The sequence below is a fragment of the Numida meleagris genome, chromosome 1 (assembly GCF_002078875.1).
Source record: "Numida meleagris isolate 19003 breed g44 Domestic line chromosome 1, NumMel1.0, whole genome shotgun sequence".
NCBI classification, from domain to species: Eukaryota; Metazoa; Chordata; class Aves; order Galliformes; family Numididae; genus Numida; species Numida meleagris.
Genome location: NC_034409.1, coordinates 107,938,523 through 107,955,229, shown reverse-complemented (window position 1 = coordinate 107,955,229; position 16,707 = coordinate 107,938,523). Strand labels below are relative to the sequence as shown.

Here is a 16,707-nt window from a genome sequence, read left to right as displayed (position 1 = left end):
TGACGTCACCGCCCCCCCGTCGCCGGGGCGACGGCTCCATCAGCGCGCGCGTCAGCGCCGCCCGTTCCTTGGCAACGGCGCGGTGTCTCGCTCTCCTTCAGCCTCGCGCCTGGGCGCGCGTCTCTCTGGCGTCAAAGTGACGTCAATGGGCCCCGCTCTCGGCTTTCGGCGGTGGGCGGGGCCCCGCGCGGCGGAGAGAGGGGCGGAGGGGCGGGGGGACATCCCGCGTGCTCCCGCCCGCCCCCCGGCGCACGCTCCCTCCCTCCCTCTCTCCGTCCCTCCCTCACTCACACCCCGCCACCGGCAGCGCGGCGGCAGAGCGCCCGGCAGGTAGGGGAGCGGCGGTTGCGGAGCGGCCGCTCGAGGCGGAGGGGGAAGAGCCGCGCTTCGGGGGATCCGAGCGTGCAGTCCCCGTGCGAGGTGCGAGCGCCCGGGGGCAGCGCCGATGCCGCTGCCGTCGTGAGTCGCGGCGCGGTGCCCTTCGCCCGCCTGAACCATGGTGATCATGTCAGAGTACGCCTCCGTGCCGGCTCCCAGCGCAGCCCAGCCCCGGCCCCTGCGGGTCGGCTTCTACGACATCGAGAGGACCCTGGGGAAAGGCAACTTCGCGGTGGTGAAGCTGGCCCGCCACAGGGTGACCAAGACGCAGGTGGGTACGGGGCCGAGCTCGCAGGGCTTCTCTCCGCTTTCCCCGCTGAGGTAGCGTGCGATTAAAGCGGAGCCGCCGTTCGCGGAGCGCTGCGGTAGCTTCGCTCATCGCCTCCGTCTCCGGGAGTCCCAGCGCTGGGACCGTCGGACCTCCTGAAGGCGATGCTCGCGTTAGGAGGGATCCGCGAGGAGCACGGCACCCCTGTCGGCCCCCCGCGGGACCACCCCGCTCCGTTTCTTCGCTCCGAGAACAAAGAACTCGCGGTGTTCGTTTGCACGGAGCTTCCCCGTGGCCGCGCGGCTGTGTCTAGTGCGTGTCCGAGTCGCTTTCTCCTAGAGAAACGTTCCCTTGTAAGAATGTGTTTCGCGCTGGATTAAAAGCTTTACCGAATCCCGTCCGGTGCCGCGTTCTGCAGTTCCCTCCGCTGTACTGCGTGCGATTGGTGCAGTTCAGAAAAACACCGTCAGCTTTGTCAAGACTGTGCCTAAAGTTTGCGTGCTTTCTGTGAGTTTGTGCGTGGTTTTGCATGTAGCATTTTGGTGTTGAGCCCTTCCCCCCCATTATAATAGGTGTACCTATTTTGTAATGCCCGCGGTTGTTTGATGCGATTATTATTATTATTATTTTAATCTGCAGGTTGCGATAAAAATAATAGATAAAACAAGGTTAGACCCGAGCAATCTGGAGAAGATTTATAGAGAAGTGCAGATAATGAAGCTTCTGAATCACCCCCACATTATCAAGCTCTATCAGGTAAGAGGTCAGCTTTGAAGCACTGCATGCAGATGAGAGATGCCGCTCCTCTTGCACTTGATTTTGCACGAAACGTTCACAGGGAGAATGCAAACTGAAAAGAGTTTTTGAAGAGTACAATTCATTTAAGGTGTTTTTTTTGTTTGTTTGAAGTCACCATTCTGGTACGCTAGGCAGTTCCTTGACAAAACAGTGAAAACAGACTGGAGTTTGTTTCGGATCGAGGAATGGTTTGTCTGAGCTTGTAGAGTTAACTTGCCTTCCGAGCTCCTCTGCTTTTTGTTTAGAAGATCGGGACTTCTCGCGTGCTTTTGATATGAGGAGGACTTAAACTCTCCTAGGACAGCAGAGTAGCAGGCACAAAAGCTGGGCTTGCTGTAAGCGAAAGCAAATCCGACAACAAATAAACTCAAAAAGAAAAAGCCTGGAAATATTGATATCGTAGAATACGTGAGGAAATGACCCGTTTGGGTTATTCTGTTCCAGTGTGTGTGGTTTTGAAAACGAGTTTAAAAGATCTTCAACTTTGTAGAGTTCCACAGTGCAAATTTGGTTTGGATTCGTTCAGTTTCTGCACTTTTTTTAAGCGTACTAGAACCGTGAAAGTAAGTTTCTGCACAAATGTGTTGTGCAGCAGACAGGGTCGCAGCTGTCTAGTGAGCAAGGACTGCCTTGCAGATTTTAAATATTTGATCCAATTAGCATTTGGTGTGTGCTCCTCTTAATCATCTTAAAGAGCGCCATGTGGGTTTAAGAAGATGAGGTATCACGGTCTGTCTGGACCTGGCCAGAAGGGCAGAGGGGGTGAGGAATGGATTAAGAAATGAAGCAGCAGGTCTGAAGTTCCTTGGGCTGTTGTACACACAACTGTCAGTTGTTATCTTACCGTTGGGTTTGTTGGCTTAATTAACATTCTTTTTTTAAAAAAAACGTGTAAGGCTGAAGAGCCAGTAGAGCAGGTGTTTGGGCAAGGCGTTATTTATAAAGACCTTGACACGCGTGAATTGCTTTGATATTTATAGGATTAAACCATCCCAACAAAAATGATTTTTGCGTTAACATCTGACGTCATTGTTGCCCATAGGATATACCGAAGCATTCTAACAGTTCTGTTGATTTCATTTCGGTGGAATGATGTGGGTGAAAATACTGTTTTGAAGCTGTTAGCGAAGCAGGTTAAATTCCATCTAGTTGAACCACTTCACTTGATTGAGCGAATGACGTTGGTGGTGGACCATAATTTCTTTTCAGCAAAGTTTTCTTTTCTTTGTTGCTGTAACTGATGCTTTACCTGTTTGGTGGAGACTGAGAAGCAGGGATGGAATTAGATGACATACCAACGTAGGGTGTGTGTTCTTGTATTATTTCATCATTGTTTTAGTTTCAGCACAGCGTCTTCGTTTCATCCAGCTGGCATCTTTCCCAGAACGCTTTCCTTCAGTTTTTTAAACTGGGAACCTCTCTTCCTTTGCTCCCTTCTTGTTTGTTTTCGTTTTGTGTCTGTGTGTACTTGTAGAGGGGAGGACAAGAGTCTCCAAAAAAGGTTGTGTGTGAGGGAGCTGGAAATTGCAGCCTTTGAAGTAGTCTTGACGCTTGTTTGAGCATTAATATGTTGCGAGCCTCCTGCTTCCGAAACAAAACATCGGTTCCCTGTGAGTCCCATTCCAGGGGAAGGTTTTGTTTTTAAAAGCTGAAAGGCAACCTTCAAGAGATGTGGCATAGTAAACGAAGATGAATTTGAAAATGCTCAGTTTTGTTTGGGTTTAGTTTTGTTGTTTGTTTTTTTTCCTGCAAAGATGTGTCAGCTTCCTCTGACAATTACTATTTTGCACAAGATTGGTAGGTGAATGTTGACCAGCCTAGTGACAGCTGTTGATGAGCCTCGAGCACTGCAGTAACACCAACAGCTACCTATTTTCACTCGCGTGGGAGGCTTGCCATGCCCCCAGCCAGCACCAAATGGGAGTGGGGTGTTCGGTAATACTTGCTGAATCTCCAAGTTGCGGGTATCTCCTGATCTGAGTCCACGCTAGCTGTGAAACAGAGATGGCTTTAAGGGAGCTTTGTGTCCCTGTGTGTTCAGAATAAGTCCAGTGAACTGGAAAACCATACATGCATATTTTAACCAAAAAGGGAATTTGGGGAAGTATTTAAAAAAAAAAAAATCATGAAATGCTCGTCAGTTATCTTATGGAGGTCTGGTGGTGTAATAATGGTAAGAACAGTGACATGGGAAGCCACTGTATATTGTAGGCACATAACAAATCAATGCTTATCTTTTTCATTACCAGTTTGCTAGGAAAGAACATTGCAGTGCAAAATCAGGTGTCTTTACTGCCAGCTATTGTGGCAAATAGATAACTGAAGTGATATGTTTGAGATTACATTTAGGGATGTGAAAGTTACTGTAGAGATCTGCATTCCTTTAAGCATGTCCTCTCTTGTGTCTTGGCAGGTTATGGAGACAAAGGATATGCTTTACATTGTTACTGAGTTTGCTAAGAACGGAGAAATGTTTGGTAAGTTCGCACTGCAGTACCTCATAGTTGTTTAGATTTAGAGCTTATGGCTATATTGCTGTCATTCCTGAGTAATATCTGTTCAGATTGAAAACCCAGAGTCGCTGTTGTCAGCTGTCAAACAGCGAGTGCAGCATCTGGAAGACTACAAAATCGTTTTCCAGGTATTTCTAAGTCTTGTGCCTCTTTTTTGTCTTGCAGATCATCTGACCTCCAATGGGCACTTGAGCGAAAGTGAAGCGCGGAAGAAGTTCTGGCAGATTCTTTCAGCAGTGGAATACTGTCACAGCCACCACATAGTGCACAGGGATCTCAAAACAGAGAACCTTCTGCTAGATGCTAACATGAATATCAAGTTAGCAGGTAATGAGAAATGTCTGGTTACTCTGTAAACTGCAAATTCAGTCTCCCTAGCATAATCTAATAAATGTATTTGGAGTAACTGAAAGTTAAACTTACTGATGTTTCTCTGAATGTATCCTCTGGATGAAAGAGAATGGCTCAAATGAACATGCAGAGAACAGAGCAAAGCACCTGCTCCCTTTCCTCTGTTTTCTGTTACTTCTAAACAGTTTACGTGTGGCTGAGTGATGTCTTACACCAGACTTCTACTTTCCTTCCAGACTTTGGCTTTGGAAACTTCTACAAGTCAGGAGAGCCACTCTCCACTTGGTGTGGAAGCCCACCCTATGCAGCTCCAGAAGTTTTTGAAGGCAAGGAGTATGAAGGACCTCACCTTGATATATGGGTGAGTGTGATATTCCTTGGGAATTGCGTTTCACGCTTCGTTATGGACTGTGAGCTTTGAAAACCGTTGTTTCTGCTGGACTCACTCATGCGCTGTGCTGTTTGTTCTCTGTTGGCAGAGCCTTGGGGTGGTGCTGTATGTCCTTGTCTGTGGTTCTCTGCCTTTTGATGGACCCAATTTACCAACTCTGAGACAAAGAGTGCTGGAGGGGCGGTTCCGCATCCCATACTTCATGTCTGAAGGTGCTTTGTTTTCAGATTCTTAATGTTAGAAAAGGGACTGAGAGTAAAGGAATAGCTGTCCTCTTCTTTCTTGAGGCAGTGACCAGATGGGGCTGGTTTTGCAGCTGGCAATCACCGTCTTTGTGCATCCAGTAACTTCTGTAGGGCAGCACTTAAGTTCAGGGGCTGATTGTAGATAATTTCTTTTTCTGGGGTCTGCTTTATGGTGTATCTAAAAGGCTATCGTTTCATTTCTTAAGAGCATTGCTTTAGATTACAAAAATTGAAAGCCTAGCTGTAGAAATAATCACTCACAAAAGAGAGAAAACAAGCTTTTAATGAGACTAGCCTGCAATGCTGAGATGGGTGTAGTTCTCCTGAGATATTCAAACTATGCAGAAGGGGGGTACATTTCAGTGTGGCTTTGCTGCCAGGGAGAGCAGAAATAGTGAAGCTTAGCGCTGTTCCTTGAATGCTTGCACTTGGACAGTCTGAGAAAAAGGAACTGAGGGATATTATCACCTCTCTCTGATTAGGATTTGAAAACAAATGAATATGCCTCTCTCCAATAGAATAACATCTTTTGAAGTCTGACCTTTATCTCTTCTAGCTGTGAATGGCTTTGATTCCCTGGCTATAAACAAACAAGCAGTATGCTTGGACCAGAAGCTCATATTTTAGAATGCACTGTAGTTCTTACTAAATTTTAACCTATTTCAAGTGGATGTAACATAGTTAAACCTACATCCACTCAAAATTAGCCCCCCTGCAAGGTGGAGGGCCACCTGAAACCTGCTTTTAGCCAGTACCACGTCATTTTGTGTAATGACATGTTGCTTTTACGAAATGCGTATGTACCTCTCCTGTGCTGGTTTGAATATTTAGCAGTCAGACTATGCATCAGCTGCTGAAAAATTTAATTCCTGTTTCCATAGTCATCAAATGCTGCTGGTGGGAAAGTTTCTTAGCAATGGCCTAGGGCTGAACTGTCATTTTTATCCCTTGCTCATGAGTTTATCTTTGTCATCTAGACTGTGAAACACTAATCCGACGGATGTTAGTCGTAGACCCAACGAAGCGAATAACCATTTCCCAAATAAAGCAGCACAAGTGGATGCAAGCTGACCCATCTCTTCGACAGCAACAGTCTTTGTCCTTCTCCATGCACAACTATAACTCCAACCTGGGTGACTACAATGAACAAGTCCTTGGGATCATGCAAACACTCGGCATTGACAGGCAGAGAACTGTTGAGGTGAGAAGTGCTTGTCCCTTCGATGTGACTACCAGAATGCAGAATGTGGTGCAGTCATGTATACTGTTCAGTAACTAGCCTTGATACAGTTTCCCAGTGTAGTAAAATCTTCACTGCCCTTCTGGGTTTTTACTTTGACTACACTGTTACAAGGTCTTTATAATGAGTTGTGACTGCTTGTATCTTGTGTTATGTGTAACTGTAGGGTTCTTTCTATTCTAGTCTCTACAAAACAGCAGCTACAACCACTTTGCTGCGATTTATTACCTGCTCTTGGAACGCCTCAAGGAGTATCGAAGCAGCCAGCTATCGAGTCGTCCAGCAACTGGCCGTCAGCAAAGGCCGAGGAGCTCTGAGATCAGCAATGCTGAGGTAAGGAAGGGCATTATTTACACAGCAGGGTGTATCTGTGGGCTCTCGTTTCCTGCCGCTTTCTGTGGGAAAATAAAAGATTGCAACTTTGAGGCTTCTGAGAACCAATTCTGTATTTGTGTCCTTTGATAAGACGGGCTACTATTCTTCAGCAGGATGCTGATTGATTGAATACTAACAGTCTGTAGATCAAGATCCAAAGAAAAATTTGCCACTGGTGCAAGTCAGTAATGAGCCAGAAGGCTCGGCTTCTCTTGGAAATTTGCCTCCTCAAGTATGGATCAGTTACACTTTTGTTATACGCCCTGTAGGGTCCTCAGAAATACTCTGTGATTCAGTTAGTGTGTTTTTTCTGACTTTTCCTAACCCCTACCCCCCTTTAAAGTGTGCTCTGGTGCCTTTTCAAATTGTCCTTGCAGTTTAATTGTCTGACTTAGGAGAAGGAACTTTGTGTTTGTGTTGGCATTGAGAGAGTAGCTTTGTTAATTTTGATAGAAAGTGCATGGAGAAGGCTTGCACGGAAGGCCTCTGAGATTCCTTGAGCCTACAGTATTTGAAGAGTCGCATGGAACAGCAGTGTATGTGATGGCTTCTGTGCATCTCTCTCTGCCTTCAGATGCCTCAGGACAATCTCACTAGTGAAACCCTGCGATCATCTCTGCTTTACCAGCAACCTCAGAGTCTGATTCAACCATCTTTGCAGGCAGAAATGGACTGTGACATGAACAATCCATTACAGGTAAGTGTTTTAAGCTGAACTGTGTGAATCTGTCTCTCTTTTGTTGTTGTGGGTTTTTTGTTTGTTTTTAAATTGTTCTGTTGATCTAAAAAAGACAAAGGTTGTGACTGTTGTTCTCTCCCTTGAATCTTTTGTTTGGCACTTGGGCATGGTGTTGTAGTAGCCTCTAAAACAACACACCCACTGAAGACATGCCACAGAGCTGTGAAGAATTAAAGTGTAGTGCAGAAATAAGCCTGTGAACTGACATGTTTTGCAGCCTGTGTTTTTTCCTGTGGATCCCAACTTCAACGGGCTCTTCCGGAATCGCTCCATCTCCCCCAGCAGCCTTCTGGAGACCACCATTAGTGAAGAAGTAAGGCAAGAGAAGGAGCTGGAAGATGAAATTAAGGCGTACGATCACCCCATCTGCATCCCTAGCAACACCAGCCGGAGACACACACTGGCTGAAGTCACTACTCACTTCTATCAGCACGCCCCTCCATGTAAGTCTGGGAGTGATGAAGATTATCCTTAGAGGAAAGCAATGGAGAAGGTGTGCCGTAGCAGACAAATACCTGGGGAGTATGTGCTGATTTTAACTTGACTGAAGTAGGAAAGCCCAGAAAAAAGGTCTATACTCCATCCCCTCCAGTTCTGACATCCCATAAATAAGCATGGCCCTTCAGGAAGAGACACTGTACTGGTATATTTCATCTAGATCTTTTTAGACGGAGCATTCTCACAAGCAGGATGTAAATCTTCTCTGCTTGTTTCTGCTGTTTTAGTGTGTGTGTATGTGTGCATGTGCATGTTTGACGTAAAAAAAAAAAAGTCGTACACATTCAGACCCCTTGAACTAAACAACCAAACAAAAATGCTCACAAAACAAAAATCCTATGTTGGAACTGTTGTACTAAAAAAACATTGCAGGTCTGAAAATTATTGGCAGAGCTCTGCCAACTGGGTGAAAACCCAATGGAGGTTATGTGTCAGTGACCCTGTGCTGGAGTCAGGCCCTGTGACAGCACAAGTTGCTGGACATCTCTCTGACTTGCAGCTGCTTATTAGTGCCAGTGTAGGTGGGCAGAATGCTCTGATGTCACGTTTGTTCCTTCCTGTACTCATCTTGGGAATGCTCTTTCTGTGCTTCCTTTCCCTCTGCAGGTATAGTCATTTCCTCTTCAGCAAGTCCCACAGAGGGAACTAGTTCAGACAGCTGCCTTACTTCATCTTCAAATGACAGCTCAGTGGCCCTGAGCAGCTGTTTGGCAGGTCAAGTAATGACGGGGAGCCCAGCCACAGCTAGGATGACATCACCCTTCCTAGCTTCCCAGTCTGACGCTCCGGTGTTACAAGCCCAGGGCTGCATGGGAGGTGCTTCTCTCCTGCCTGTCAGCTTCCAAGAAGGAAGACGAGCATCTGATACCTCATTAACTCAAGGTAACTCCCTCCTTGGTTTATTGCCAGGGTATCGCATCCTTGCAATTGCCACTAGAAAAGGGTAGCTTTCTTACCTGTGTTAGGGTTACACTGAGGCCGCCTGGATATTCTGCCTGTTGTATTTGTGGTTCCTGAGGAGAGTGCTGAGGTTGGGAGGCTCTCGCATACTGCTTCAGTATGCTCATGAAGATATTTCTGCTGCTTGTGGGTGGGATGGGAATCTCCACCCTCCTCCTAAAACGTGGAATACTCATTGTGTTTTGTAGCTGCTTTGTCCTTTGCCGTGTATGTGTCCACCTAAACAAGGGTGCAGCTGTCCCAAGCCCTGTTCTGTCACATCAATTTTGCTCTGTCCATCAGGCAGAGATGCGAACATGAACGGAAGGGTCACGGTTTCTTCTAGTGCAGTGCTCACGTAAATGAAGGCAGCTGCCCAGAAAGGCTGATCTGTAAAGTAGGCTCTCAGTCAAATGCTAAGAAGGATTAAAGTGCATTTCTTCTCCTCATGTCCAACAGGCTTGAAGGCTTTTAGGCAGCAGCTGCGGAAGAACGCTCGAGCCAAAGGGTTTCTCGGCTTGAATAAAATCAAAGGCTTTGCTCGGCAGGTGTGTCAGTCCTCCTCATCTCGGGCAGCAAGGAGTGCCATGAGCCCTTTCCAACACGCACAGCCGAACACCTGCATCTACAACAGCAGCGGGAGCAGCAGAGAGGGAAGAAACCTCCTGGAAGAGGTGCTACAACAGCAGAGGTGAGAAGCTGGCCTGGAGGAGTTTTACTATTTTCCTTGGGTTGTTTTGGTTAGGGGGTAAAGAAGGAGTAAATACGGCAAAAGGGGTTGGGGAGTTTGGTCACTGGGGATTCCTTTCCTCTCGGCTTTGCTGTGTGCCAGCAGATAAACTGTTTAGCTTCCTTTGTGGGTTCCCGCACTGGCACGTGTAACACAGGATGTGCATTTCTGCTTAAAAATCTCTGTGTCCAAGTATTTGGAGGTCACTGGACTGAGAAGCAGTTTGGTACTGCGGGGGAAAACATGACTTCTCCCCATTGCAAGCTGTGTTTTTCTTTGTTAGTTTTGGGAACGATTTCTTTCCTCCTCTGCCTCCTCCTGTAATTTTCCCATGGCAAGGAAATGAGACCTTGTAATTTGGAAAAGTTACAGCCTGTAAAGGAGGCACAGTTCCAGTGGCCTCAAATGTCATGTGCAATGGCACCTCTTAATTCCCATAGAAGCAAGATGGAAACTCGAGCATCCAGTTTATCTGCACACATCACGTTGTCTGTAGAACATCTAGTATTAGCTGGCCAAATTGCAACTAGATAACTTTCTAGTGGTAATCTCCAGCTTCAGCATGGGGGGAAAACCAGTGAAAATACATTGACTTGGCATGGCAGTCACTTTAATCGTACTGTCTGGGAAGGGAGAGATTCGATGGAGAGGAGGAAACAAAAGGGAAAGTTAGGATCAGGGGTGGGGGCAGGAGAGGAGGAAGGAAAAGCTGAACCTGTTCTAGCATTGCAAGTTAACATCTTCCATCCTTGGACTTTGTTCAGAATGCTCCAGCTTCAGCATCACCAGCTACTCCAGCCAGCTTGTCCCCAGACATCTCTAACACCTGCAACAAATGGCCTCCCCCCGTCTGATAGCGCAGGTACCAGCAAAGCATCCAATTCTCTTCTGTTGTCAGAGCTACAAAGGGAGAACTCATTTGAGCTGGCCTTTGGTGGCAACAGCCAACTGCTCCAACCTCATTTCTTTGGTGTCAGCGTGTCACCGGTGTCCTCAGCAGCTCACCTCCTGGACACTCACCTCTATATCAGCAGCAATGCCTCTCCGGTTGGCACCACCTTCTCTCAGCAACAGAGTTTCTCTGCTCAGTCTCCGAGCTATGATGCTGTCACTTTGCAGCATGGGGATTGTGAGATGGAGGACCTGACATCCAACCAGCTGGGGAAGTTTGTCCTGGTCAAATGAGAGCTCTGGCTGCTATAGCTCACGCTGCTCTTCTTGCAAAGAACTTGCACCACTGTTCCATGGCACGTGTAGGTCCATGGCTGGCTGGTGTTGTGTGGATGAGTGACTCTCAGAAGCAATAAATTTTGAAGTATGTGAAGAGGCTGTCTGGCTCCGAAAGCTAGCAACTTTATAGAACTGAAACAAGCAATATGTATGTCTTTTTGCTTCTACTATTCTTGCACTGAACAAATACGAATAGAAACTGATTTTTTTTTTTTAAGGAAAAATAATGATGGGGGAAGATGGGTGGGGCATTTGTGGGGACAGGGAGGGATGTGGTTGGGGAAGAAGTCTTCGGTACTGTACTCAAGTCAGACCAATACAGCTCTGCTGTTATGCAAGATTAGCAGCTGTCGGTAGTGGTGACACAGCAGGGAGAGGCTTTTCAAAGAAGGGACCAGAGCCTCCCTCTTTCACAATATTCATTTATGGGTTTGTGAAGATGATTACCTCTTTTAAAGAAAATAAACAGAAAACCAGTGGCATGCAACATTATGCATTCATAGAAGACAAAAATGGAAGCATTGCCATTTGTGGGTTTTTTCTCCTGTTAACACTCATTTTGTTTTAAAGGAACCAACATCCCCATTCCGTGTCTCCCAGATATGTATACTTTAAATGAAAACTGTGAACTTTCTGCTTGATATGTCAGCTAGAAAACCTTTTTTAGGAGAAAGAAAAGCCAACAACCAAACAGCGTTCTAATTAGCACAGAAGCAAGTAATCTCTTGAAAATGCATCCTTTGATATCAGGATCTAAATTAGACTGCCTGGTCTTCTGCAGGGGTGGTGCGTGTGTGTCTGAGCGTACGCACACATGCATGTATTTTGTTGGTCTAAATAATCTTTAGGTATCTTTTTATAAATGCTAAGGTTTTTTTTGTATTTGTGCAGAGGCACCGAGGAGGGAGCCCTTATTACCGGTGGGGTGATGGGAAGTGTTTTCCATTTTAAAAGCCCTCCTGGAGATTGCCTACAGAGTTGTCTGAAGGGTATTTCTTAGCGCTGCACATTGTTATTTCTGCTGCTAATTATGTTTTTATGCATTTCATTATCAGGGTCCAAATAGAACTGACTCTTGGGGAAATGTGCAATATTGAGGTTATAATTATATACTGACAAACACAAAAGGAATAGGCTAGAACAGAATTCTGCTCTAACAGAGTACAGCTATTTCTGAACAAAACTGTATTAAAAGCGAGTAAAACAGCACAATCTTTGGGTGTTTGTTTTTGGCTGGTTTGTTTTTAGCATATTAGCGAAATGAGGTTTTGGATTAGGTAGGTGGTTTTTTTTGTATGGTTTTTAATGCTGTATATGTATATAAATAGGAAGCAGAAAACTCTATAACACTAGTTATTTTTTATATTTTGTAATATGCTTATCTTGTGTTTCTGGTATAACCCCTCCCCTCCCTCCCAAGGCAGAGCGTGACTTCTGTTGGTGTCAATAGAAGATGTGCTGAGGGGTAAAGGGGAGCCTGGGCCATGCCCTTACGGCAATGAGAAGGGTAGGGCGTTCCAGCTTTGGAAGCAGGTGAGCAAACAGTGAGCCAGTTCTGCTGGAAGTTACATTCAGGAAATAGCTGCATTTTGTCTAAATGCTTCAAGGACCCATCTCCCTCGTGTGACACAGGGTGCCTTCAAGTTACCTTGGCTTTGTGCAACCTGCAGTATTACACATTTACAAATAATATAGATACTTGTTTTTTTTTTCCTTTTTTTTATTTACAAAAAAAAAAAGCCAAAGATTGACCAGATTAATTGATGGGAGTAGGAATGGCTGAAGATGTCATGTGGCTCTGTCTATGGCTCTCCATAAGCAACCTCTTTATCTGTGTGTCGTATCCGTGTGTCTATACTGGTGCATCTCCAGCTTGCCGCTGCTGCTACATGGTCCGGAAGCTTCAACGCGAGAGAAAATTGCTTGAGTTGAATTTCTGAATGAGCGGTGCCTTGCAGCAGAGAAAACACCAAAGTCTCACGTTAAATTGTAGTGATTTAAAAACAAACAAGAAAAGCAACCGACGACAGAAAAAACCCCGTGCAGATCACGTGGAGTTGGCTGGAGAGGAGGGCAAGAAGAAGCCAGCTCGTCACAAAGCAGCAACTTTGCCTTCAGTTCAGTAAGGGGGAGCGCACATACTGAAAACACGGATTTTTCCTCTTAGATATTTGTTCTGTTTAAATGCCATGGATCAAAAGGCCACAGATTCTTTTGTTTCCTGTCCTAAGCAACGACGAGCACTTTACTTTCATAGTATTTTTTTTTTCTTTTCCAATTGCTGTAGAACCTCTTCGGATTTCTTGCTGGAGCAGAAAGAGGTCATTTTAAAAAGTTTGGGGTTTTTTTGTAGATATCTTGACAGTGCTGTTCTACAGACTGCAATGCAATAGGGTATTTAAAGACACTACGTGATTGATTGGTTTAATTGAGATGTATAGTTTATTTTTTATCATGACTGAACGATCATTTTATTTCTTATGTTAAAATGAGAGATGTACACCGAAATGATTAGTCTGTGTTTTATTTAATATTTAAATAAAAAAGGTTTTAAAATCGTCCTGCATGTGGTTGGGTGGAGTTCTTTCTCCTGCTGCTCTCTGCGCTGTAACAGGAGCTCCAGCTCTGCATAGTTAAGACTCATTTTAAAGCTTGAGTCCAGAGGACATTAGTGGCACTTTCTATTATGTACTAAATGAAGAGGAATGGCCGGCTCAAAAATCTGATAATGGGATATTGAGCCTTTCACTGGTAGGCAATCTGTCTGAATCTAACCCAAGTCTGTAGTAATCGGGTTATAAAATCTGACAGCTAGAAAGGTCTACGGAGTGAAAATGGTCAAGCATGGTTTAGTCATTACCACGTGTGCAATCCATCCGTGTCACCTTCATCTAAAAGAGGCCTCAGCCAGATTAAGGCAGTGATGGAAAAAGAGCAGAGAGGGAAGCAGAGATTCCAGGGGTAATGGCATTTCTCCTTTCAACTATAAAGATAAGTGCAGAGGGTACCTGCTGTGGCCAGGCTGTGCTGCCACGTAGCCCTCACTGCAGGCTGCAGCAGGGATGCACTTAGCAGACTAAAGCTGAAAAACTTCCTGACTTAAACAAAAGATCAGACTGCTCCCTTGGGAGATGAGAAAGCAAAGTTAGAAGTCTCACAGGTACTGTCAGAGAAGTGGCTGTTTTGCACGTGTTTTCCTAGGGTTGCGTTTTCAACGTGGCTGCATCCAAAGCAAGGATTTTCACAACTACGAAAAAATAGCGGAGATGCTTTTAATTACTTTAGTCTTGCTTTTGTTACGACCCGGCTTAAGAATAATGCCAGCTGCTATTTTCCCAAAGTTCTCAGGGCATTATTTTAAACCCTGGCAGTTCTGGGAGATCTCAGAATGTTGCCACTTAATGGACAAAAATCAATGCAGTCCCACCAGCTTGCGCCAATGTAACTGACCCTTGGGTATAGAGGGAGCTGACAGCATCATGATTTCTTGGAAATTGTAGGGAAAACCAGAACAAAGAAAACGTAGGACTCTGGACTCAGTTTCCATGTGTACACAGTTTCACTCTTGGTGCTTTAGTCACCATCTTCCGGCCTTTCCTCTGACATTTGTCTGCTCTCGTTTACCATGTTTGGTTTTGTCCTCGATATCTCTCCAGCTGCTGCGTTTCTTGGCTTAGTTTCTCACATTACAACTCGGTACCTAGTGCTTTCCTCTCTTTTCCTGTTTGGAACTGATGTTTTGTTCCCTCCTCTTTCGGGTGGAGCTTTAACACAGCCCCCTGAAGTGAATGGCCAAACCTTGGTGTTTTGTTTTCTGTGGGTTTTTTTGTTTGTTTAAAGGAAGCCCTCAGAGCTGGCAGGAGGTGCCAGGCCGGTAGCAATGAAAAACACGTGGCTATGGGATCCTGGGCTGTGTCAGCTGGAAAAGGAGAAGTGTCAGAAGGGACAGATGCTGAGCTCACAAAATAATGATGGTGCATGAGATGGAAAGCGAGATGGAAAGTGATCGGTGCTTCCGATTCACTCGTCCCGCGAAGTGAGAATGAGGCACGCTTCATGCAATGAAGGAGAATTAATTTAAGAACTAATAGAAGGAAATGTGTGCCCCAGGAGAACACTGCTTCAAGTATGGTTGCTGGCTTATTTCATAGCTGCTAACTACTTTTAGCGGTGACAGTTAAATCAATGATAAAGATAATCCACTGTTATGGTTTATGGATTTAGCGGCGCATCTGTGCGAGATCAAGAAGGGGCTGGTCTTTGGTGCAGCCTGCCAGGGGCACGATAGATAGATTTTGGGGACAGAAATGCCTTTCTCCCAAGGCATCAGATATTAGTGCATGCTGAAGGCAAAACGTTCACACAGGGTAAACTGCCTCAATCATCACCTGCAATATGTTCTAGTTTCTTAGTATGCATTTTATGTCATATATAACGTACTACGCGGTGTCAGCGCCCCAGACCAAAGGCACAGCTAATCAGATAGCTCATTTTAGAGGCAGACTTGTAGGGAAAGGGCAAGTATAGCACAATCTCTCCGTGGTATTACCAGCCCAGTAGTGAGTAAACTGTGGTTAAAGGAATTTTTGACTGGCATCTGGTTCACTGTGTTCAACAGCTGCTGATGGGTGAAACCTCCAAGGATTTGACTAACCCCCTTCTGGAATTCTTTTGTGTTTCTGGCCTCCAGAGCATCCTGTGACAATGAGTGTCATCATTCAATTTTTCACTGTGTGAAAGAAGGACTTTCCTTGTATTAGACCTGCAGCCCAACAGACTCACTTGTGCTCCCTTTCTCTTGTTATAGAAGATACAAAGAGTAAAGTTCTCCTGTTCACATCTCCATGCTGCTCATGAGCTCATGGGACCGCTCTCGTATCCATCCCATCACTACAGAGGTGACCAAGCAGAAGAACACTGCTGTACTTAGTTCGTCTGCCTGTCTATGTAAACATTGCACATTTCTGTACAATCTCTTCTGTGTCTGTCAACGGTTTACAGGCGTTAGGCCCGATTCCGTGACAAAGGGGACGGGGGACCAAAGGGCCCACGTCCCGGGAAAAGGGGAAAGGGGAAAAGGGTAGGGAGATGGCCCTGAGAGCAAAGAACAGCGGCAACAATCTGAGGAGAAACAAACTAATTTACTAAATAAAATATCAGAATGCAAAACAACACACTATAATACAATATAATTACAATTTAAGCTGATAAATCCAACACAGAGAGAGAGAATGTCCCAAAGTCAAGGTAGGCCTTACTCTACTACCGACAATAAGACGGCTGGAGAGCGAGGTGCTGCCAAGACGAGAGACGGTGGAAAAAGGAACGAGGTCTCGTGATCTGCACGTTTTTATACTGCGAGCTTCTATCTTTTCCCTCCGGCTGGAAAATGGTAACAAAGGAGCAAAGTACCGTGGGGACTGTAGTAGTCCTTCTCTTCTGAGAACTAGGTATGTCCACTACATGATGTTATGATGTGGAATACCAATAATCGAAAATCACAAAACCATGACAGTGTCCTTACCAATTCTTCTCCCTCCTCTATGTGTGCAGAGCTGCCCCTGTTTTTGAGGCATGAACAGAGAAGAAGTGGTCTTGTTTGTATTCCCTGCTCATTCTACGCTAATCTCCAAAGCTCTTTTTTGCCTCGTTGACAACTGTTGAGCAGAGAGCTGGAGTTTTCAGCAAACTCAGTGACACTGAGGTTTCCTTGCAGGCATGTTGATTTAGAGCCCCTGATGGACTTCCTATGGCTAGGGTTGGTGTTCCCTGTGGGTCTTGCTTTGTACTTACTGCTGATGAATTGCGTAAGTCATATTCTTAACTTTATGTTCAGTTTTCTGAGCTCATTGCATCGCCTTGCAATTGAATCATTTATGAATGTGCCAAGATGCCCAGGTCCTGACACTAATGGGTTGGTGATACTTGACCTCTCGCTCTACAGAATGTACTCTTCCTTGTTGCATCACATTTTGCTGCATATCCAGCAATTCTGCTCTTCATGACAGTTTC

The 16,707-nt window shown here is 45.4% G+C and overlaps 1 protein-coding gene across 2 annotated transcripts; it reads left to right on the top strand.

The window, feature by feature from the left end:
* On the top strand, positions 235–13,256 carry SIK1 (salt inducible kinase 1). Of its 2 annotated transcripts, none has more exons than XM_021406816.1 (13): positions 235–649; positions 1,286–1,402; positions 3,858–3,921; positions 4,123–4,284; positions 4,545–4,669; positions 4,788–4,911; positions 5,922–6,145; positions 6,368–6,517; positions 7,134–7,256; positions 7,516–7,741; positions 8,403–8,678; positions 9,195–9,426; positions 10,230–13,256. In XM_021406816.1, exons 1-13 carry the CDS (start codon positions 497–499, stop codon positions 10,648–10,650), a joined length of 2,397 nt encoding a protein of 798 aa, XP_021262491.1. In that variant the 5' UTR covers positions 235–496; the 3' UTR covers positions 10,651–13,256. The 2 variants fall into 2 exon arrangements, with proteins under 2 accessions (XP_021262491.1, XP_021262498.1); XM_021406823.1 differs by lacking the exon at positions 235–649 and adding an exon at positions 680–1,153.

Coding starts and splice junctions, on each gene's coding strand:
- SIK1 (XM_021406816.1), top strand. CDS start 497: ATGGTGATCATGTCAGAGTACGCCTCCGTGCCGGCTCCCAGCGCAGCC. Junction 650..1,285: donor ACAGGGTGACCAAGACGCAG/GTGGGTACGGGG, acceptor TTTAATCTGCAG/GTTGCGATAAAAATAATAGA. Junction 3,922..4,122: donor TAAGAACGGAGAAATGTTTG/GTAAGTTCGCAC, acceptor TTTGTCTTGCAG/ATCATCTGACCTCCAATGGG.